Source organism: Triturus cristatus, chromosome 6 (genome assembly GCF_964204655.1).
Source record: "Triturus cristatus chromosome 6, aTriCri1.1, whole genome shotgun sequence".
NCBI classification, from domain to species: Eukaryota; Metazoa; Chordata; class Amphibia; order Caudata; family Salamandridae; genus Triturus; species Triturus cristatus.
In genome coordinates, this window is record NC_140589.1 from 760,204,561 (window position 1) to 760,229,493 (window position 24,933).

The window sequence follows — 24,933 nt, forward strand, 5'->3', positions numbered from 1 at the left end:
ATTTACGCTGCCGTTGCGTCACTTTTGTGACGCAGCGGCGGCGCAAATCCTGCCCAATGGTGCGGGGTACTTACAACGTGACGCATCTGGGAGATGCGTCACGTTGTAAAGCCCTGCGCCACATGTAGGCGTTCCTGCGCAGGGGGGTATTCCGGCGCAGGAACACCTCCTAAAAGTGGCTGAGTGAAATCCACAAGATTTCCCTCAGTCACTTGTAGGCCCATGCTGCGTCAAAACCCTGCGCCTGCCTGAAGAAGGCGTAAGGATTGACGCAGCATTAACAAGATAGGGCCCCCCAGAGCATTGCTGGAGCTGCGTCGCGCTCGCGACGCAACTCCAGCAATGCGCCACTTTTACGGCACAGATGCGTCACACATCTGTGCCGTTTTTGCCCCATGGTGCGCCGCATTGTAAATGCGGCGCATCCATGGTGGCGGAGCTGTGGAGCACAATAACTGGCGCATCCCTGCTGATATGCAGGGATGCGCCAGTTATTGTAAATATGCCCCCTGAGGTATAGTGGCCCAGGAGGGGAAGGATGATTCAGGAGCTGTTCTCTGATTGGCTGCAGTTTGTTTCTTTCTAAAACTATGGATTGGTTATCAATGTGACTAGTTTAGGCTTTATTTTATAATGCATTGCCTTGTACTACTTATATTTACTGTGGAACTCCCATCTCGATGAAGGGGAAGATTCAAGCATATGAATCTATGAATGATATCAATATTGGAGAACTACAGCTTACAGGTAATTAACTTGTTTTTTTCTAGAACTGCTGATATGAAACATCATGTTTCTCCCTCATACAAACACAGGAGTACTAGTTTTAGTGCAACAAAGCAGTGTAAGTCACCCAACGCATTTTTAGTACATCGTTTTTTAGAGAAACCAGCAGGAATTCCTCTCACATCCCCATAGGCAAAAACTAGTGTACCTCAGTTTGAAATTCCTATTTGTGCCTGAAGTATACCCATCAGCACGAGATGGCCAGCCTTTCCTGCTTAGGTACAGTCCCTCATTGACAAAATGCATACATTTTATGCCCCAGGGGTTTGAAAGATTTTGAAGCCTAATCAATTGAGGTCACATAAGCAGCAGATCTTGCATTTTGTAATGAAATGCACGTATTGATAGATTAGCTTCCCCTGTTTAGAAGAGACTACCTCCTCGGTATTGGAAAAACTATTGATATCTTCACTTTAGGTTCGTACTATTCCTCAATCCATTGCAGGTTTAATAACAAATATAGATTTGTCAGTTTCCCTTAACTGCATAAAATCTACTGTTGTTCGTACCAAAAGACAAATACTTTGCTCCCATGCTCACTGTGTCTCGAAGAGACCAAAAATGCAAGTGCAAAGATTTGTGATAAACACATTTGTTACGTACCCTTCAATGGGAACTTGTCCCGACTCAGTACCCACGAGTATCCTAGTATGTAATGCAACCAGATTCTTTTCTTTGGCGATATCTTTATTTATTTTAGGTTTTATGTAGCATTAACGTGCCTCAAGGGCATTAAAGCACCTTACAGTTATATTTGACAAGCCAAATTACTGACTTGCAGATAATTGGACACCGATGCAGGTATACCAAGAAAACTTGCATAAACAAAGTTACATAAACAATTGGCTGAGAAGAAGTTATCCAGAGAGCGTAACACACCAGTGAATTGAGGGGACCAAAGTTGGTAATTAAGCAGTCATCAACAAAGTTACCTCAATTGTGTCCCATATTAGAGTTTAGTTTAAGTTTGAAAGGCAGACATATAGGGTGCCAACTTTCAAGAATAGATTAAGATAAGCTAGTCCTGAGGGAATTAACATAACACTAGGATGGAAAAAAATAGAAAAAGGAGGGGGCAACAGTCAAAAAAGAAAGGGACTAGAAAGTAACTACAAATGATTGTCAAGTGAGTCAGACTTATTAGAAAACCTGAGTAAATTAGATCCAATTTTTGGACTTCAAGAGTTGTTTAGAGCAAATGTTAGTGATTTTAAACTTTTTATGTGGGTGCCCTTTGTATTAAAACTGTGTTTCTCCTTACTACTTTTCTTCTGGCAACCCTTAGCATATCCACTTTTGAAGAGGAGGAACATTTTTTCCAGTTATTCTCCATGACATTCAAAAATGTTCTTTCTTCAGAGTTCACTAGAAAACCACATGGCCAAGAGTACAAGTCTTTGTACTTGATCGTTCAACTGGTGCAACTTCATCAAAAACAGCCTTCATGCATCTGTTATAATTAGAGGGAAAGGCATCAACATCTTGAATAGGGCACGTAGGAGGAAGATTATTCATGGTCCTCCATTCCACAGTGTTAATACAAATATTGTTAGCATCTAAAAAACAAGTTGCTTCCTTTTTTTATTTGGGCAAAAGTTGTACCAAGTGTAAAAACGAATTAAATAAACCTGGAGGTGATCAGACCACTCTACAGAGGATGAATTATAAGTACTGAGTATCTTATGTTTTTAGATGACATGAACAAACTTTAATGTAAATATGTTTGCAGCAGTGTTGAATAGACTCAGTGCCTAATTAGAACAGCTGTTTCATAAGAATCACCCAATTAAAGGCTGAAGTCTCCAAGGAAAATATTTGAATCTGAGAGAAGTGGATTCTTAACATGCTCCATACATTGCATGATCACCAGGATGTCGTAGATAACACTTAGTCTGACAACGGGTGCATTTTGTCAATTTATCTCAAAGAGCAGTCTTTGGACTGTGGAGTACAAGTCATTGGATAACCATTTGCAGTGAATAGCATTCGTTTGAATTCTTTTCTTGCCACTTCATAATAGTATTGCAGGTTGATATCTGTCTTTATAGCAGATGACCTACATATATGTAGAAGAAACCACATTGAGGAAATAACAATTCGGGTAAAACACGTATCATTGGATTCAATGGAATCGCAATAAGATTATTGTGTTTGACTATCCTTGACGTTTATGTTGAATGAAGTGATCTATGTTCTAGCATAGTAGGGATGGGCATGGTGAGATAAGGACAGGAAAAAAAGAATTAAGATACATGTGATTGGAAGTCACCTTCTAGGCCATCAAGAAAGTTCTCCTTGGAGAGGAGAAGGTTTCTTTTGTGTAGTCGGGGTCCTAGGTGCTACTTAGCACAATATATGCAACATACCTCAATTAAACTCCAGTATGGGAGTTGTGTAGCTGACCCAGTGTAAGCAGTTATTAAGATTAGGCAGATTAAAAGAAATATATCTTATCATATTAACTAGGAGATCACCTTTAATATAAGGTGAGCGATGTTAGCAGATCTGATCATATTTGAGTTGGGGTTTGGCTTAGATGGGGTATGATAAGCAATTTGAAGTGTGTACATAAAGGGATGAAAAAAGGAAAACTGAGACACTTCGGGACATTAGGACTGGTCCTTTCAGCGTAATGCCAGTCGAGTACTCAAACCTGTGGCAACTATTGTCAATTTCTGACGGCCCTGTGAAAATATCTGGCAATAAGAGGAAAACTTTGAGGAAGAAGCAAAAAAGTGGATGTATAACAGGGGAGAAAAGTAGGGGGGATTACAAGAGGAAGTGGGTGGTGAATTATAGTTTATGAGTTCAGTTTAAGGACAACTATTTAACGAGGGGTGGGAATGGAAATGGGAGTGATTAAAGTAAGAAAGAGATGGGTGAGTTGTGGTTGAGTTAAAGGAGATCGGAAGTAGGTAGCTTTGAGAGGTGTTGTACATCTTCATCCAGCCTCTCGAGAGGTGATAGATATGTCCTTCCAGGTAACTCCCCCTCCCCCCCTACCCCCGATGAGGAGGTAGAGGAGTGAGGTAATAGGGAGGCTAGATAACGCAGGGAAGTGGATGCAAGATGGGAGGAGAAATCAGAGTGTTGCAGAAGCAAAAGAAAGTGTGTTTCATTGTGCAAATGGTTGTTTTTGGTTTGTAAAACATGCTTGTGCATGTAAGCTATTTCCAGTCCTATTAGTAAGCATAGTTCACTGCCTCAGAATTGTGGTGGACGAATTGTAGTGCCTTACTCTAACCCTCATGGCTACCATTAGCTATTGCCTAAATGTAAAAATGTGATGGCTTTTGTAGACTACGAATGGCACAACACATTACCTTTAAAGTTGCTTGCTTATAGATTACTGTAAAAATAGTACAGTTGTTAAAAATGAAAGGTATTTACATAACCTAAAATATTGTTGAATAAACACCTAAATCTGATGGGTCTTTCATAAATAATGAACAGTACTGCAAAGTGACTGAAGAAATTCATGATTCAGTGGAATCTTTGCACACGACTACTTACTGCCCAAGACCATCCACTGACATCCTAAAGCAGGGCACATCGAGTGATCTTTTTTGGAAGATTTACATAGAAGAATTCTGATTGGCGCTACCCACCAAAATCATGATTTGGTCAAAGGTAGGGAAGTTTTGGAGACTATGCAAAGGCTCCAGGTTACACTTTGTGACTGTCAGACATTTTCAGAACCAGATTGTACAGTTCTTCTAATTCATAGAATGGAGTATTTTTTTCTTAATGCAAATAAAACTACAATAACTCCCGTCACTGTATCTTCATAAAGGTATCTCGTCTGGAAGATTTGGTGAGAAAAAGTGATCAAGAACTTGGCTTTGCTGAAGAGCAGATTAGCAGTCTGAAGGAAGCGCAAGAAAGACTTCAGAAGGACTTGGATATTTCCAGAACTAAGTTGCGTGAAACCAGTGATTCATTGCTCAGTATTCAGGTAATCACAAAACATATTTGCACACTTTGAGAAAGACCATTGTTAGGAATGATCAAAGTATCCTTTACCACAACCTCTCCAACAACCTGTAGTTGTCTTCTTCATATTTGTCAATTTCAAACTGTTTGCTTTTTGTCACACTCCATTCCATCCTTTTTTCAACCAATGGTGTGTATGTAAGTTCTCACAATCTGCAATAGCTTATCTTTGTCTTCTATTAGAGTGGGCACAGACAATCTTGTATCAGTAATAGTGGGAAGATAGTGTTCAAGAAATGCAGTATAGAAGGAAATGTCCATGCTTTTCAAACATAGAAAGACATTTAATGGAAACTGTTTTAGAACACACCACCTCTGACTACTGTAATGCCTGCTTCTCCTGTGTATGGAGGATATCGTAGGAGTTACAGGAGCGGGAAACTAGAACAGTGGTCAATAATAGATATCAAACCTACATTTTTCATACGGTAGGGACCTGATTACAAGTTGTGCGGAATAGGTTGTTGTTCTTTACTACGCTCAGTAAATACCATTACTCCATGTTGAGGTATTTACCAGGGATGGTAAATACTTCCCATTCAACATCTTCACTGTGGAAATGAGGAATAACGTGCATAATTGTTTTTTTACTCCACCAAGGTCTGCAGATTCTGCTTTATATCTGGACCGTTTACCCCAATAAATGTATGCAGTTTGATCTGCCAAAATCTGTCGGGTGAAAAACAGTGGGGTGTGATAAATTCTGTCCCTCACAAACTTCTGTTTATGCTAGTATCAGAATGTAACCGCAGATTTTAAACAGGCCCGAAGTCCCTCATTATAAGTGCCCCTTTGTTGGATGTGATAATTTTTGCAACCGATGAAATCTGACACTGCCTTGTTCAGAATTTATTGGGTGCAATATTTGTCACCTACCCGAGTTTTGCCCTTTCAAATGCGGCATAGCATGTGGCTTCTTCGGTGCTTTTTGCACCAAAATACACCGGTCTTCGGACGTTTACGGCACATTTCCCATGTTCCATACATGCTCCCCTGAAACAGTGGAGTGTGGCCTGTGCCTCAAAACTCAGAGTTCCGGTATGTGCGAAAGAACTGCACATACCGGAATTTAAAGGGGTACTATAAAGAGGGCATCCCATTAGCTAAACAACTCCAGAAATTCTGACTGGCATATTTCTTCACTTTAACAACCAAAGAGTCAATTGCTATTTAAATAACTAGAGAGGAAGGAAGACTTTTTAAGGGTGTCGGAAAATTCTGGCCACTTCCACATCTTTCCTGATCAGCTCTCTGTCTCAGAGACAACAGCGCCTTGAGCACCCCTTCCATACCTCTCCATTACAAAAATAATTGTCCTGCTTAGGACCAGCAATGACAGCATTTTGTTGCCATAATAAAGTGTGTTTTCTCTTGCCATTCTTCTCTTAGTATTCCTTCCAAGTTATAGATCTCTTATGATTTTTTTCTCCAACATTAGGATTTGAGGCAGTGTTTTCCTCCTTTTGATTACAATTTAAAAGCACGTTTGTATCTTTAAATAAAAAAGAAATAACAAGAGAAATATACTTGATATGCAACAATAGCATCATACAACTAGAATATCTAATCCAAAAAGTGCAAATATGTGTAATTTACAAATAGCTTGATCCGCCCTTACACACATTTTAAAAACAGCTAAGTTAGCCTTGAAGAGGCATCTTGATTCTTGGTAAGCGAGTGACATGTGCTTCACATAAATATAGATATGAGTGAATTCCATTCTCCGTTCACTCAAGGTGTATGGCTCACGGCCTTTCCAAAGGCGATCAATTAACACTTCTTTCGCTGTTGCAGCACAGAAGTGAATATCAAACTTATATTCACTGGACATGCTGTGCAACCTAACCAGCATTTTGGGGGAGCTTTATATAGTGCAGACTCGACCCAAAGGTATCAGAGCGCTTTACATGAGCACCAGTAACGTTACAGACAGACACATTCATTTTGGTAGGCATGGGGGGATTATGTGATGTGCCCAGAATCACAGGATTTTGAGCGTACCTACCGAAGACTCGAACCTGGTTCCCCAACTTCAAGGTCTACAGCTCTAGCCGTTAGGTCACATCTGTTCTGAGAGCTGAACAGAGAGCAGTACCAAGAGCGTATCCAATCCTTCACACATTCAGAGAAGGAGAGAGTGCTTCCCGTAATGCTCTAGTGCTCATTTTTGGACGCCATGCTGAGCACAAGGCTGGGCATCCTCGCCATGTCTATGCTTCTGGCATCTCCGTACCCGTTGTAACCTTAAGAAAAGTCCTGCACTGTGCTTTGAGCTGACAACACAAATGGCGGCAGCTGAACTGCAGAATTTAGCACCAAGTATGTCAAACCTGGGCTTCATCTTTTCTTTCAGATGATCACCATGAACTCCAGGAGAGGGGTATGGACAAAATCTATAAATATCCCTTTCCAAGGTGATGGCCCGTTCATAGGATGTTTACTAAGGTTACCAGTCCAAGAGGAAGTAGAGTATTTTCCTGTGAGGTCAGTCCTTTTTTGAATCAGTTATAAAGGAGACGTTAATGAGAGGGCAATGTGTCACAACACATTGGTTTCCTAATGTATTTGTCATGGTCTTTTCCCCCATTCCTGCAGTCCCCCCCCCCCCCCCCCCCCTGATATTTTACTTCTAGCAGTTAGAACCTTTTATCGGATTATAGTTCCTGATATCATACCTGGCATTTGTCTCATCCCTGTTGTCTGCGGGAGTCTGATGCTCTGCTAATCGCAGCAGCTTTTATCTCCATCTCCAGTCAAGAGCTCCAAGATATCCAAGGAAGTTTTTTTTAATCCACTGTTTTTTTCCCACCTAAGATGTAGACAATTTACACCTTTCGTGTATACTATAGCACTGTGGCTACTGGGAGGAGTCGCCCTTTCCTCAGGCAGTCAATGACTCAACAGACCTTCTTACCGTGCAATCCTTGACAGTAGTGCATGGAGGTGCACTCACTCAACTATTTCCAATCAACTATTCTGACAGGGTTGTCTCCCAACTGCCATTATAAAATGTTGTTCTGTATTATATAAAAATTGAAGACAGTCTATAGTGCTGTAACATGTTCATACATTAAAAGGTCTGATTGAAGAAGCTCAGTTGAATTTTGAAATATTGGCTCCTGGACAGAACTGTGTCACAACCTACTACATTTCCATGCCTATTCTGTGAAGTCATCTCTATAGTGTGATATAGAAAATTATAGGCTATACTAATCATTATGTGTTGTAGGAGCTAGGTTTCATCTGAAGGTATCTAAATAATTGCTTGCTTGGAATTCCAAATTCTGCCTCAAAGTCAGAAAACAATTTGAAAACCTCTGCATTATAGAACTGATGTACAGACTGTAGCACGCAACTGGCTTTTGCAAAGAGACGACAGGAAGTCAGCAGCCAGAGTGGTGCCAGATTGGTTGTCCCCCATGGTGCTTTCATAATTTAGAAAGTGTCATAATATCATGCTAACCATTACAAAGGCCCTGTAGTACTGGATATATTTACATATTTTTGATGAATCAAGGGCAGAGAATCAATCAAAACAAATACAATTACCTGGGCAGGATAAAGATCTCAGTGAATGTTGGAGTCTTTGCTGTGGATTGTATTAGTGGTATGAGCCTATAGCTCATAGCTTTCCAGTGATAGAACTGAAAGTGGGAAACTGCCCGCTCTACCTAAACCAGCAACTGCTGTTTAAGTAGAGAAGTGTACATCTGGGCTTCCTTGTACCCTATATTTGAAGATGCCATTGAGTGAAGAAAGATGTTAAGTTATGATCATTTGAATTGTGTTTACCTGCTCCAACAACAAGAGTGGAACATGAATCTTCAAAAGCTGGAGACAGAGATCTTATAATGATTCTATGTGTGTGTGGCCCCAAGGCAAAAGGACTTTACCAAAATCTGATCTGATAAACGTGAATCACCAGTATCCAGAACTCAATTTTTATAAAGGAAATGTTTGTATAATCAGTGGGAATTTCAAGTGTTCCTGCCACCCTTTTCTGTAATTCTGCATCTGAACAACCAGAGACCCCGGACACGGGTTCACAGCTCATAGGGATTCTTTCATCTGACAAGTTGAGAATGTCCATGACTTGCAAATTAGTATGAGTCTTCCCCGTGAACAGTTAGTAATGTGGAATGTACTTCTGTGTCATGGTTCCAGGCTTGATGCTTACATGGCTGCAGTCTGTCAACACTTGTAGAAGAGGAAGACCATGATCTCTACTTCTTACTAGTCCAGAGTTTATAATGCTTCTGGAGCAGCCCTTCGGGAGAGGCACTTCGGACTGTCCTTTGGGAGTATGTTGGGCTTATTTTGCTTCCCAGTGTCATTGTCTGACTCTAAAACGTCTGAGGCTTCTGACAAAGATAAGACATATTCCTCGTTACTGACCACTCACTTTAATGCCTTTGCTGAAGGGAAGGCTCTCTTTCTCCTTTGTGTCAAGATTTAGAGTGGCTTTGCAAGTTTTAATTAGTAGTTCTGGTTGCAGACCGTTGTAAAGTAAAGTGTTCATTTCTACTTCTTTGCTCCCTTCTACTGTGAATTCAGTTTATGCTGCTGCTGCTAGACTTGTTGCAACTGTGGAGTCCAAGTTTCTCTTGGATCCAGACTGGTCCTCACTTGTAGGCTCCTGTGGTGGGGTAGATTTGGGTTTAAGGTTATGTTGATGAGATCATTACACTTTTCAGTTATTCAGACCGTTGTAGCTTGGTGCATCCATGATAAAGTTAGGGCTGAGAGATCTCTTTGCGATTCCAGTGTGGGAACCTAATGTACTGCTTTTGTCTGGGTCTCAGATGCTGATGTAACATTGAGAGTCAATTCCTGGAGTACCAAATAGTTTTCTCCTGCATACCTGGACTGCCTGCAGGGGTAATGGACGAGGGCCCTTTACATGCAACACAATTTTGAGATATGGGTTCACTCTTTACTGAAGACGCATAGGTGAGGAAAAAGATGCAAGAGACTTTAATTTGCAAGGTCCCAGGAGAGCCAACTTAAGATGTTATCATAACGGTGGTATGAGATCTTAGCAGTCCTGTAATATGTATTATTCTTGCTGCATAACCACCTCGCTACCTAGGTGTTTATGAATGACGGGGGGAAATTATCCCGATCCCCCTCAGTGCTAGAGCATGTGCATGCTACATGTATACACTATCAACAGCCCTGGTTCTACCTGCCCTTTCCCTATACTGCCTTATTTGAAACAGCTGTCCTTAGGCACTTTCTGGGAAAAATGCCATCTGTGGGGTCCTGTTACTGGCAATCAGGCCTGTCTATATCACTGCTCCATGAAGCTGATTAGCATTGTGGCACATATTCTTCCTTCAGCTTGAATAGTATTCTTATTTTATCTGCATTGTGTTCTTCTTGTGACCTCTTTTATAGCTGATTATGGATTTCAGCTTCCTGTATTTTGTTTGTTAGTACCTCCATTTTTCCCTCAGTCACTGTGAAGGCTGTGCTCAGTCTGCTGCTGTCCTCTCTCTGTTGTGTTGCCGCTACATGCTTATTCTCAGTGATGCTTGCTCAGGGATATGTGCTTGTTCTCTGTGTCCTCAGGGATGCATCAACTGCATGATCACTTTTTTAGAGCTGTCTACGATATAGAATCCACTCTTTTAAAGTCAATAGAAGTCTTGGTTGTCACCTTTGTTTTTGTGTTCGGATACTCTGCCACAGTATCTGTAGACCATGTTTGTGCACTTCAGAGTTAGTCGAGAGTAAGTTCAACAAAATTGGCAGCCGGCCTCACTCTTTTTACTCTGCAATCACCCTCCAGATTACATTGGCCACAGCTTTGCCGCCGACACTGTTCAACTTGACCCACCTGGTGTAGGAATGATACCAAAATCAATCATTGTCACACTGCTCCATAAGTATTTACAACTCTCTCTGCAGCTTAGTCCCATGCCACCTAAGCGGCACTAGGTAACCGCACTCATGGCATCTCCTTTGAACCTCCTTGTTTGCTCAATGATGGATAGCAAGGAGGTTACACCAGTGTTCTTCAGTTGATCAGTGTTTTTTTTCATCTTTTGACTATCAGTTTTGTTTTTTACTTGCCATCACTTTATTAAGGAAGATTAAATACTTACATTCTTTCCTGGCCCTGTAGGACCTGGGGTCTCCAGGCCCTATGGGGCGGTAACGTGACATGAGCGGTCGGGCCACCAGAGGACTGTGTGTAAAGCAACCATACAACACGCACCTCACATGCGACGAGGAACACACACAATAAGTGACGCCACACTGTAGGAGTTATGTAAATACTCAAGTTTATCCAAGTAGATCACGTTAGATGCAGTTCATGAGGTAGCAGTACATTTCATAAGCTGATAATACAATAGCTAGCGATGTACATATCAGTCAGGAGCTATAAAGGCTGTTCATACCACATATGCAATTCATGAAATAACAGTACTGCCTGGGGCACAACTACCACTCACGTAGCTGTACACGCGCGTTGGGCGCGCTAACCGGTGATGACCTCAGAACGGGGCACCTAGCATGGAGAGCTACTCGTAATCTCTGGCACATAGCACTGTAATAGGGAATATAAATAACAGAGCGCTACTCGTAATCAATAGCGTTTAACACTTCAATATGGCACATGAATAATAGCGCGCTACTCGGAATCAATAGCACGTAACACTTCAACCTGGCATATGAATAACAGCGCGCTACTCGGAATCAATAGCACGTAACACTTCAACATGGCATATGAATCACAGAGCGCTATTCGGAATCAATCGCACGTAAGACTTTAAAGCAGGGCATGTAAAAACAAAGCGCCACTCGTAATCAATGACTCTCAGTACTTTGGAGCGGAGCGTATAACACAAGGCGCCACTCGTAATCAATAAGGGTGCGGTGTGGCTCCCAACCCGCAGGGGGCGCACCGGGGGCGATCCCAGCCTCCGGGCTTACCTCGATCTCGGCGTCAGCAGGCGTCCCTCCCACGATGATGGGGGAACTCGCCCCCGGCCTCGCACACCTCCTCACGCAGCTGCGACGGCAGCGACGGGGCCCCGGGCTTCTCCGCGGGCTTCGTGACTCGGCAGGGCCCTTCTCCAGGCTACGGCGGTGAGCGCGCTGGCTTCGTCGTCACCGGGGGGGGCTCGAATTAAGGATGGGGTTCTGTGCTCAGCGGAGCAGGCTGCCGGGGCTCCCAGACCAGGGCAGGGAGCGCAGGGGTCACAGCGCTAATACCTGGTCGATCCCCGGTGGTTCTCCAGTCAGCTTTGCATCAGGGTTCAGGGGTCAGTCTGGACACGCAGTCTCAGTGCTTGGTGAATAGGTTTTAGAGTTCAGTCTGGACACACAGTCTCAGTGCTTGGTGAATAGGCTTTGGAGTTCAGTCTGGAAACGCAGTCTCAGTATTCAGTTTTGGTTCTCAGCTGTTAGATGAAGTCTTATTGGCGCCGATGTATCTGGTGCCCTTAAGGGGTTCTGTTACAGGGGGTTAGGAATGGAGAGGGCGACTAGATCCTTCCTAGTCAGGCTGGGCAGAGAGTCTCTGGGTCCTCCTACTGCTGGGCAAGATCAGTGGGTTTCACAGGGTCCCTCACTCACTTAAGAGGCAGCACCTAGATCCTGTCACTCTCAGAGGCATAAGTCCCTGGCTAGGCCCTACCGCCTACACTCCTGGTGGATTCTTCCAGCTCTGCTTCACCCCAATGGCCAACTCACCACAAAAGTTTCCCTCCCTCTCTTAAGTAGCCCTAGGTCAGGTGACCTCTAGCCAAGGCGGCAAAAGAAAAACCACACCTCCCTTCTAGAAGGTTCCAGCACATTCCAGGAGCTTCCCTACTCTACCTATGGGACAAAAAGGCGGGCTGGTGTCGCAACATTGTTGTGGGGTTTCAGCCAGCTCCTGGCAGCTGGGGTGCTACTATGAAAGACCACTCTGCAGTAGCAGGGGTCTGTGGCAGCCATCTTGGGAGAAGGGAGCACCTGCACCTTAACACTGATTGGCAATGAAAAGGCGCCCGGAGACCTAGTCCAACATAAAAATGAGGGTGGAAAAAATGAGGCACGATACAAAAATGGAAGGGGAGACCACCCTAGGGCTGACAGGTCCAACAGGCCCCATTTACTGAATTTCAGGCTTTGCGATCATTCTTTTTCTTTATAGCTTTTTTTATGTTTCAAGATACACCAGCATTCAATAATCAAGCAGTGGTGCAATGTTTCAATACATTGTGTTTGGCAGACCCAGGTTACAAGAGGCAACAAGGGTGCAAGTGTCATGAATGGAAATATGATGTCACCAGAAACTTAGGGCCAAATGAACGAAGCACTGTTCGCAAAATACTGGTCGCAGTTTGCGACCAGTATGTTATTGTGATAACTGACCTATGTATTAATCGGTCAGTTTGCAAAATACTGATTCATAGTGAGTCGCAGTTCGATCTACTTCATTAATATTTATGAGGTAAGTCACAAATTGGAACACACTGTGAATCGCAGCCATCACTGGGATGGTTTTGAATAGAGCATATTTTTTAGAAAAAAGGCAAGCCATTTTTCTTAATTGAAAATGAAATGCCTTTAAAAACAAAATTAAAGCCTTTTCGAAGTTGTAACTGGCCTGATTCTGTGAATTGGACCTTTTACCAACGCAAAGAGGCTTTGTACATCTGGCCCTATATCCCAAAATCCCAGCAAAAATACAATTGTGCTCCGACTGATGCTATTGCATCCAAACAGGACTAGTAATCTATGCACTTACCTCAAGTCCTCACAAAGCATCTTTGAATATGACAGAAAGCAGATACATCATGAAATAATAGTCTAGTCATTTGCTTTTTTTAGACCTTCTCAGATCCCACAAAATGTCTCTCGGTCATGCATTAACATACATCAGTGAGGTGAAAGTTTTGGCATTAACACGTAGGCCATCAGGCTTCTTAGCCAGTTAGATAGACCCTGTGGGCCTGGGTCCTACATTCAGGTCAAAGCTCCCTTACGCTTGTCCAGCAGTAAAGCCAATGCAGGGTTATCTTGCATATACAAAAAAGTGTAAAACAAGAGGAGTAGGAATCAACATGGCCTTAAGTATGTTCGAAAGACGTTCGTCTGGTAATTCCCTACATCTATACAAGTCCAGAACATATGCAGCAAGTAAGCTGACAGATAATTGTGTCTAAGACAATTTAAACTCATAGATGGCTAAAATGTCTGCATGTTTACAGGAGTTTAAGATCCATAGGACACCGATTTGAATTGTAATAATATGTGCCTCGAATTCAGTTAAATCTGCTGAGTCTGTGCACAGCAGACCTGTCACCCAAATCTGTCTTCCATAATTTCTTAGCAATCATTTCAGTACGATCTACTTTTCATAATTTCTTCATATGTTTGTTACAACTATCACCATGTTTCTGCGGCTGTTATGATCTGAGAAAGTAGTGTAAGTTCCTGTGGTTCACTGGGAAAGTGTTCCTCACCTGCCTATAAAGTTTGGCACGGCAAGAAGTACATAAAAATATTTAATGGGATAATGTCCCCTCTGTTATTGCATTGTTTTAGTTTGAAGAACTGTGAGCTATCAAATAAGTCACCTATACAGGTCAGTCCCAACCTACCCAATGTAATGGTTGTTAGGCAAAAGAGTCATGTAGGAGCACCAGCTATCCCAAAAGCACTACGCTAGGCCACATCAGAATGTGCTGCAGACTTTGTTGGGTTATTCGTCCTGCATGTCCTATGCATCTAAGCAATCAGCCTTGTTCCAAGTGTACCAAAATCAGACTTCACTGCTAGATGAAGCAGATGAGATGAATGATGGCACCAGAACTCAGCGAAGTGAACCTATATCCGCAGTAATAGAGATCCAATGCCAGAACCATGAAAACACTCCCTAGCATATGATTGTGTTGACACTTCCCACCATACTTAAGGTAGTGTGTTCGCTAATGTCAATTTGGATAAGTGTACCCTCAGGAGTGAGAAAAAGTTCCTGGTTAATGTAATCAGGATGTTAAGAAATCGATACAAGAATTTAGGAGAAACATTTTTCTGACAGCTATCCTACCAGTGGTAGTGGTAGTCTCTCAATCTGTGCAGATAGCTCATCCATCATATGTCTGAAATTGTATTTAAGCACTGCTTCACAATCCCCGTCTATTGTAAAGCCCAAATACCATACAGAACATATGCTGGCAAAGTGGGACATCCAGGTCAGTGATCTTGGTGGATGGTATCTGTGGAAATACATCTGATCTACTCCACTTTATGTAAAAGCCAGAGAAGGAACATAATTCAACTACAGCACAGATGATAGAAAATAAGTTGCCTCATATAAAAGAGGATATCGTCCGCATATGTGGATATAGGCAATATCGAGAAAGGAATTTTATGGCCATGTGGATCTAGAGAAGCTCACAATTCAACTGTGCTATTACAGTTGTGGAGTTGCGACAGCAGGCAATTGTGCCTCATCCCACTCATCGTGGTAAATATGTCTGACAGTAAGCTGTTAGTCCTCACCATGGCAGATGAGCTTGCACACAGCAATAAAACTAGTCAGAACATGATCGCCCCTCACAACCACACCACAATTCTTTCACAAGAAAGGACAAGCTAAGAGAATCAAATGCCTTCTCTGCACCTGAAAAGGGCACAGTAGTCGCCTATCAAGATCAGATCAAGGAGATGAAGCATCAAAAGAGGGTGTGGTGATTGTAAATAGTTGCACAGCCTTTTAGGTTCCCAACCTGATCAGGTAACACAACAGGTTCATTCTGTTTGCACAAATGCTGGTAGGTGGGATAGAGTCAGTCATCTTTTGAAGGTCTCGACATAGTCTTAACGTCTTCTCTAGTGGTAAATGCCAGATTGCCATCTATGAAGGCCTCTTCAGACCTGGCCAAAAAAACAGGGCAAACTCTTTTAAAAATTCTATGGTGGACCCATCCAACCAGGTTTCTTTCTTGCCAAAGAGATTCTTAATAGCTTCCTTGTGCTCCACATTACTGAGGCCTCTGGAATCTGCCTGCTTGAGTCATCTATTTAAACCAGTTTTACCTCCTGTAAGTATTGAGTCAACTGAGTGGTCGATGCCACTGTCCTCAATGTATTCAAGTCAAAGTTAATAGGGGGCAGTGATTCTGAGGATGTTAGAAATATAATACCTCTTGAACTTTTGAGTCCTTCACTACTTCCACATTAGTTTAAAATGCTCTGCCATATCTGTGTTCTCTGACATGTTTCCCAGTAGCCAGGTTTCTAAAATCAACCTGCTCCCAGCTCAATTCTGCCTAGTTTCTCTGCAGCTCTAAATATATTGTTTTCTAGATCTACTGATTTCACCTCCAGATTGTCTGATGATGAAATAAGAGCTTTACAAACCTCAGCCTGCTTTTATGTACAATTGCCTATTTATAGACCTTCAAGGTTTCCAAAACTGTGCCTGTCTTAAAGACCAAGCCCGCATTAGGAGTAAAAAAAAGTCTGAACTTTCTAGTAACTATAACAACATCTGTGAGCTTTTTGGGCTGATTTTTGGAAAACAGGTGGTAGTCTGTGAGACATGGAGTCATAGTAGGTGGAATATTAAGAGGAAGCTGTCTTGTCCATGCCATATTTTCAGGCATTAACCAAATCTATCACGTCTATTTTTCCATGACTCTCCTGAATGTCGCTGATATAGGCCAGTATGTAGTGCTTTTGCGACACTCCGGAGCCCCACTGACACTAGAACATTCAGTGTTAATCTCAAAATAGATTCACATGTCAGGGTGTCTGCCTGCAGTGAATACTTCACTTCTACACTCAAATGTCATCTGGTTAACCAGCAGTCATACCACCCTTTTAAGGAAAACATTGATCACATTGGTTGCGCCCGCCTCCGCATGTGGGATAGAATTCAGTGATAAGCCCAGCAAGTCCATAATGCCCCAACTCCCACCTGCTCTAGGACTATGGACTGAAGCCCTTATTTAGTGAGCGGACATTCTTGGTTGAACAAGAGGCCTCAAACATCACTGCCATGCCTTGGAAATAAAGTCAGATAAGTCACTGTTACTAAATTTCCCCAACAGTGTAGGGTGATATGTACACACACATATAGAATCCATATTTACACCCCTTAGGGAACGCCAGCTCTACTGTTTTAGCATTAGGTACTTCAGAGTACTCATACTAGCCTTTGATGAGCAAAACAGAATAGAAAACCTCCAGAAGTGTAATGTGGAGTATTTCAGGCAGTGTACTTTGTCTTTCCTCCGCCAATAATCTCCAGCTAGGATTGACCTGATGTGCATCAACATACTCTTGATACCTGCAGAGATCTCCAGGATCTTTGTGACACTTCCCCAAATATTAACCATTAGATCCTGAAGAAACAAGTTGTCTGGTACCTGGACAAGGATGATCTTGCAAGACAGTACTTTCATCTTTCCCATTTACATGTATCAACGTAGTGCAGTGGTTTAAATAGGCCGAACTCACCGGTCCTGAGTACAGGCACTTCTGAATTTTCCAGCCATCAGTACCAGAACTTCTCTTTAGCTAGGGAGTGTACCAGTAACGTGATCAACTGCATGACAGCCTCAGGTTAGGTATCTCTTCCATGGCAGGACAGGTGCCGCTATGCTTCTGAGGAGCTTGTAAGCACACTGTGCCTCTGAAGTAGCCTGGTGCAGAGTCACTGCCAAAGACTCAAGCAGCACCTGTTTGAATTTCCCGGGAATGCAGGGGTTTGAGAGGACTTGCGTCATGCTGTGATAAACAGGACACGGTCTGCATAGGCCCTGCACAGTCGATCACACTATGCCTCTCGTGTCACTAAGTGCATCCTGATGAAGTGATTAATGCATCTTTCTTTGACCAGGCAGACTTAAGAAGGATGTGAAGAAGACTGTAGACGCAGGTGCAGGTTGAAAGGAACAAAAGGGAGCGTTCTCCACTTTTTTCCTAAAATAAAAAGGTATCAAATGGAGTGAATAGTGCGCGAGTGTCTGAGTGCACCATTATTGTGTGTACTTGCATGAGTGATGTGAGTTTGTGCATTCAGTACCCACTCATATCAAAATGCTGCAAGTCCACCCATGCAGCCTGCACCCCAACTCTACAAGCCCTGCATCAGCACTCTGCAGACAACAAGCTATAAAGGTAAGGAAGCAGAGGGGCCGGCCATGGTAAGGCGGGCCAGTGGAGTTGGTTGGTGGCAGGTGGCCAGTGGGCCCTTTGTAACCCCAAACCTGTCTTTGCCTGCAGCTAGCATTGCACTTTTTAAAATAAAGGACTGCACACCCCACTGGATATGGTCAGAACTTACTCATATGCTACCAACTGTTACTCAATCATACCCAATGTGTCTTGCCGGGGAGCGATGGGTCTCTGGGTAAATCCCACCTAATGATTCTAATACTGTTGCATTCAGGCCAGGCGCTTCATGCAACAAGTGAATTGTATGTTCAATGGCATGTGTGGCTGTAGATGCACATGCACTGAATACTTCTGCCCTCTAGTGTTGGGTCTGGATATGTGAAAGTTGTTTTTGTTTGAAGAAGTCTTTCAAGTCACGAGGTACAGTGACTGCTTATCTCGGTGATATTGCTCATGGGCATCGACTCCGTTTATTTGATAGTTTTCTTTCCGCCATCGGGTTCGGATGTGTTAATCGGTGTTCTGGTTCGAGACTGTTTTAGGGCTCCCTAGATTTATTTGTTAACCTCTATACCTGTCTGTATTGTTTTCGATCGCGTTACAAAGTTGCCTTTCGAAAACAGAAGCAATCCTTCGATCGGCAATTCGACGTTCTCCAGACGCGGCCTTTTGGCTTCCTCTAGTCGGGCCTTTTCCATTCAGGCCTTGTTTACTGTCTCATCGGATTCGACCAATAATGCATTGCTGATGGACCGAACTTCATTTCAATTCTGTCCCAACTGCCATGCTGAATACCCGCATACAGACCTCCATCAGGTTTGCAACCTGTGTCTATCTCCTGACAACAATGAGGAAAACTGTGAGGCCTGTTGATCTTTTCGATCGAAGAAAATGTTGTGGACCATCGGGTGTGTCAAAAAAAGATGCTGTGTCTAGATCTGGAAGATACACCCAACATCTTTGGCCAACACAATGTCGAACAGACAGAGGAGGAACTGCACGGCTGCAGAGGAAGAGCGCCTTTCCATATCAGACTCAGCATCCAAATCTGAAATAGAGTTTGGCCTAGAGATGAAGAACTTGCCTTCAGGATAACACAAAGTGAGTACCCATGTTCCTGCCCAACTCACTAAGAGACACTCAGTTTCGACCGAAATTACGCCCCCTGGGCCACTACTGCTGTCAGGCCATGGTAGGTACTGAATATCTGCTAAGGATGCCCCGCCCTCGGGCCCGACACAGAAAGCTAAGCCAAAACTTTCCACATCGAGCCGACCAATCTTGGTGCCGAGCAGACCATCCACACCATCGGCTCCAACCACTTCGGCGCCAAAACCAAAATCAGGTTTGGCTCTGAAACCATCCATTTCGGCACAAGAACTGATCCTCAATACTATGATAGAGAGACTCGATCCGAAGCAGAAGAAGAGACATAATCAGCCGTCTACTGGTCTGATTTTGACAGACAGTACATTCAGCGCCTGCTTTATCGAAATGTCAGTTTACTTTTGAGGAGTCCATTGATCTACCTGTACCTCCTAAGAACCAGAAAAAGCACTTTGCAACCAGTTCTTTACAGACACCTTTGCCCGCTTCTCCTCCACCACCACCACCTTCTTCATCACATCACTCTCTCAGTGATACAAATAGACATTAGTCTACATGATTCCCCACAGTCTGATACTGGGGATCAAGGTTGAGGAGATGATGATGATCAGCTGTCCACAGATCCATGGGACAGCTATGACATTGTACCAACCTCCCCCGGGGAGAATGACCCAGACTTTTACCCGCCTACTAAGCCATCACCCCTGGGTAATGCAACATCCTTCCAGGAGCTTATTGCAAGGGCAGCTGCGTATCACCAGGTCCTCTTGCACAAAGACCCCATAGAGGATTACTTCCTTTTGCAACACTCTCCTCTACTACTAGGACATGTCAATATCTGCCCATGCTAAAAGGGATGCTCAGTCACTTAGATGAAAGCTTTAAAGATCAGATACGAACACGTATTATTTAACCACGAGTAGACAAAAAATACAAAACTGCACTCTCAGATCTACCTTACATAAAGGGCCAACTTAGAGTCGAAACTCATTGATGCTTCAGGGAAAAGGGTGGCAACACAGGCAGCCAACCATTTGTGAATTGCCAACACTCAGGGATTGTTGGCGAGGTACGAAAGGGCCCATTGGGGCAAGATGGAGGAACTGCAACATCCCCCTGAGGAGTACAAAAAATAGGCCTCCAAATTGTCCAGGAGGGTAAATTAATTTCAAACAACTCCATCAGATGTGCCCTCAACTCAGCGGACACAGCTGCCAGGGACATAAATACAAGTATTCTGCTGCATAGACACGCTTGGCTGCATAAATCTGGCTTTAAGCCAGAGGCACAGCAGACACTCCTTAATGTCCTTTTGATCAACAACATTTCTTTGGTTCCCAAGTGGACCAAACATTAGAAAAAGTGAAGGACACAGAGGTTGCCAAATCATTGGAAGCTCTTTAGACTCCCACTCCTCGTGGTCCCTTGCGGTGCCCCACATACAAACAGGGTAATAAAACAAGATCATCAGATGTCTCTACCTCTTCTTATAGGCAACAGCATCACACCTCTCCCTCAAGAGGATATTACAGAGACACATATAGAGGGAATAATTCCAACGGCCGTGGAAGAGGTGCTTCCACTCGCACCACACCCTCCACTTCCAAACAGTGACTAACTTTTCATTCCTTCCAACCATGTAACACCCGTCGGGTGACGTCTACAAGTTTTCTTCTCTGACTGGAAGACCATAACAACAGGCCAAGGGGTGTTGGAAATGATCCAAAATGGTTATTGTTTGGAGCTCATCTAAACACCTTTAAACATACCACCTATCAGGCACATACTTTCCAAACAAGAAGTACAGACTCTCTTGCAAAAAGGAGCCATAGAGCCTGTTCCTCTACTACAAGGTTCAAGAGTATATTCTCTGTAATTCCTCATTCCCAAAAAAGACAGTTCACTTTTGCCCATACTAGACCGTAGACGATTAAATCAATATGTCCTTTCAGATCACTTCCACGTGGTAACTCTTCAAGATGTAATTTCTCTATTACAACAGTGCGACTTTATGTCTGCAGTAGACTTAAAGGACACTTACTTTCACATCCCACTATATCCAGCTCACCTAAAATACCTCAGGTTCGCCATAGCAGGAACACATTATCAGTTCAAAGTGCTTCAATTCTGAGTCACTACCACACTCTGGGTGTTCACCAAATGTCTAGCGGTAGTTTCAGCACATCTATGCAGACAAAGTATTCATGTCTTCATGTCTTCCTATATCTGGACGATTGGCTCATCAAAGCCAGTACACTTCAGTTGTGCCTACAACACACTCAGACCAGTATACAACTTCTTCATCAATTGGGTTTTACAATCAACATACAAAAATCACATCTTCAGCCTTCACAGATTCAGCCTTATCTAGGAGCTATTCTCAACGCACAGTTGGGATCAGCCTACAAAGCAGTTAGGATTCACAACATCACAGCGTTGCTACATCAATTTCACCCCAATCAACATATAACAGTCAAAATAGTTCACCGACTTCTAGGCATGTATTGCAATAGTGCCACATGCGAGACTACATATGCGTCCGCTGCAGGAATGCCTGGTGAGTCAGTGGTCTCCGTCACTGGGTCAATTACAAGATCTAGTGTTGATAGGCAACCTCACACACCACTCTCTGCAGTGGTGGAATACAAATATCAAAAGAGCGGCTGCTCCTTGACCCTGTTTCCCAGATCATTCTCACAGTGGATGCATCCCTTACAGGACGGTGTGCACACCTACAGAATCTCATAGTTCACTGTCCCTGGGACACCAAAGACCAGAGTCTCCACATCAACTACCTAGAGCCTCAAGCAGTCCACCTAGCATTGAAAGTATTTCTAGTCCAGCTCAAAGGCAAAGTTGTGTGGGACCGAACGGACAACACAACAGCCATGTTCTATTTACAAAAACGTGAGGTCATAGGGGAGCGCGTTCCATAATCTACTTACGATCACCTGGAAGGAGCGTCCCCCCTTCCTTGCTAAGAAAAATTTAGGCACCTCTAGCAGATGTTGTGTTGAAGATCTTAGCATCCTGCCCGGACAGTAGGGAGTGATTCTCTTTCTAAGATACAAGGCTCCACTGTCATGTAAGGCCTTGAAAGCTAGAACCAACGCCTTAAAATTAATTCTATTTTTTACTTGGAGCCAGTGTAACGATTTTAGGTGATTAGCTAAATGGGTCCTAGGCCCGACCATCAAGATAGCCCTGGCCGCTGCGTTTTGAACCAGCTGGAGGCGGTTTACTAAATATTTCGGGATGCCCAGGTAGAGGACATTCGCATAGTCCAATCTAGAAATGATTAAGGCTTGAACTATCGTCTGTCTATGGGGCAGAGGCAGAAGTGAGAGAAAATTTCTCAACATTTTTAAGAGCCTGAAGCCCGTACCAGTCACAGATTTCACCTGCGACTTCATAGAAAGATCCGAGTCTAATAAGACTCCAAGATTTTTCACAGTGGTGACAGGGCTAGGGGGAGACAGTTGGTCCTGGGGCCACCAGTTCTTCCATTCATCCCCCGGAGTATGTCCAAAGAAGATAATTTCGGTTTTAGCCGAGTTACAAGACAGCTGATTCCGATTAAACCAGCCAAAGATGTTGGACAGACATTCATTAATTTCACTTTCATTAAAAGGTTCATCCTTTCCATATGTGAACAGGAGTTGTGAGTCGTCTGCGTAGGTTATAATCTTAGCACCAAATTTTTCCGTGAGTGATGCCAGAGGAGCCATATAAATATTAAAAAGAGTCGGGCTCAACACAGAGCCCTGAGGTACTCCAACGTTAAGTTGGGGAATATCCGCAGAGAAAGGAGGGGACCAGACAGATTGTTGACGATCGTTCAGCAAGGAGGAAAACCAGCTGAGAACCGTGCCCCCAAGACCACATTCCCTCGGTCTCTGAAGGAGACGATCATGGGGCACGGTATCAAAAGCGGCCGAGAGATCGAGCAGTATTAAAACTGCTTTTCCTCCTCTATCAAGGGTGTTTTTGATACTTTCAGAAATTTCTAGCAAAGCTGTCTCGGTGCTATAATTGGCTCTAAAACCAGATTGACTGGGATGGAGGGCATTTGTAGCTTCTATATAATTGGTAATGACTGCATTCACATGTTTTTCCAATGCTTTTGCAAAAAAAGGAAGCAGAGTTATAGGCCTATAATTGCTGACAACGGCAGGGTCAGCAGAAGGCTTCTTTAGAAGAGGGAGGATTTTACCTTGTTTCCATCTAGCTGGAACTTTTCCAGTGGCTAGTGAGAGATTCATAACTTGGTTGGCGGCGGGATTTAAAACCTCGGCGACAGATGCTATTATTTTAGCAGGGCACGGATCTGCAGGCGACCCGGATTTAAGCGCACTCAAGATGGTAAGGGAAGTGTCCAAAGATATAGATGGAAACTCCACAAGAGCATCCGCCCTGGCACAACCTATAGAGTCCGGAACGTCGGCCAAGTTTCAACATGAGGATAGGTCAAAAGAATCCTGAATGGACTTAATCTTGTCATGAAAGAACTTAGCCATGCTCACGGTCCATTCTAGAGTGGGGGTAAAAGGACTCTGGGTAGCGTTAGGGGAAACAAAATCTTTCACTATCTTAAAAAGTTATTTGCTGCAGTTATTAGCGGAATCAATTTTTTTAGCCAGAAAACTATTCTTCTCATTACGGACCTTCAAATAGTGTATTTTAAGTGCCTGTTTGTAGTTATGTTTGCTCTGAGAGTCATAGCTTTTTGTCCATGAGCGCTCGAGGCATTTACAAACCCTTTTGCTCTTTCTCAGTTCCTCAGAAAACCAAGGAGCCGGGGGATTTCCCCGAGCGACCCTATCAACCTTAGGGGGGGCAAGGTGTAATGTCCAATTGTGAAGCCAGTTTTCTAGTGCGGATGCTGCATCCTCAAGAAGTCCATCCACAGGGATGAGATGATGAATTATTATTTCTGCTAGGGAGTCGGGGTAATGGCCTTAAAAGATCTAATTACCTTGTGTAGTTTGGTACTCAGAGAGCAGGACTTATGACGCTCTATATTTAACCAAAAGGTAAGCAGGAAGTGGTCAGACCAAGCAATCGGTAGAGGATTATCTAGTTCAATGTTGTGTGTGGAGAAGATCTGGTCTAAAATATGTCCCTTGTCATGCGTTTGGGTAAACACATGCGGAGCCATACTAAAAACATTTAAAGATTCACATAGCATCTTGAACTCCGGATCTTCTTTCCGGTCAAAATGCAGATTGAAATCGCCTAGAACCATACAATGGTTATATCTAGTGGCAATAGATGCTGTGGCCTGGCCAATAGATTCTAAAAAACGTCCCGCCGGCCCCGGTGGTCTGTATATGACCATTCCTGCGACAGACTGGTGAGCAGAGATAGAAAGATAAAACCCTAATCCCTCTACTCCTTCAAGGTCGTTCACTGGAATAACAGAGCACCGGAGGGAGTTCTTGTAAATAGTAGCTACCCCCCCGCCTCTATTACCAATTCGGTCTTTCCTAATAGTTTTGTAGTCCGGGGGTATGGCGTTCGCAAGGGTGGGGTTAGATCCTTCGTGGAGTCATGTTTCTGTGATAAATAAAAGATCCGGCTTGGCCTCCACAAGAAGGTCGTATAAGTGAAATTCATGCTTATTCACGGATTTGGTGTTAATAAGAAGAGCTTTAAGTTTTACAAACGTTACAAAACAGCTTCTCTGATGCCGAGGCTAGAATGATGGGAGTACAGCAAGGTGTTGGATTTCTAATCCTAGTAAGGAAATCTTTACTGTATTTCAGCCTGTTCTCACTCTCGCCCTCGTTGATTCCTGCGGGAGATGCAGCGTTCCCTGCACCGGACGCTGACGGGCGCAGACGGGCTTGCCTAAGGCGCGCCTTCGGCGCGCCAGCACCGCGCCCGCTGCGCGCATCCGCTGCGCACTAGCGCAGCGTCCTG

The 24,933-nt window shown here is 43.5% G+C and overlaps 1 protein-coding gene across 3 annotated transcripts in view; it reads left to right on the plus strand.

The window, feature by feature from the left end:
* FAM184A (family with sequence similarity 184 member A) overlaps nucleotides 1–24,933 on the plus strand; it is a 630,233-nt gene that overhangs the window by 410,714 nt on the left and 194,586 nt on the right. For all 3 annotated transcript variants that reach the window (XM_085611278.1, XM_085611279.1, XM_085611280.1), the window contains exon 7: nucleotides 4,580–4,741. In XM_085611278.1, the coding sequence (XP_085467404.1) occupies nucleotides 4,580–4,741 (162 nt within the window). The remainder of the gene's footprint in view (nucleotides 1–4,579; nucleotides 4,742–24,933) is intronic.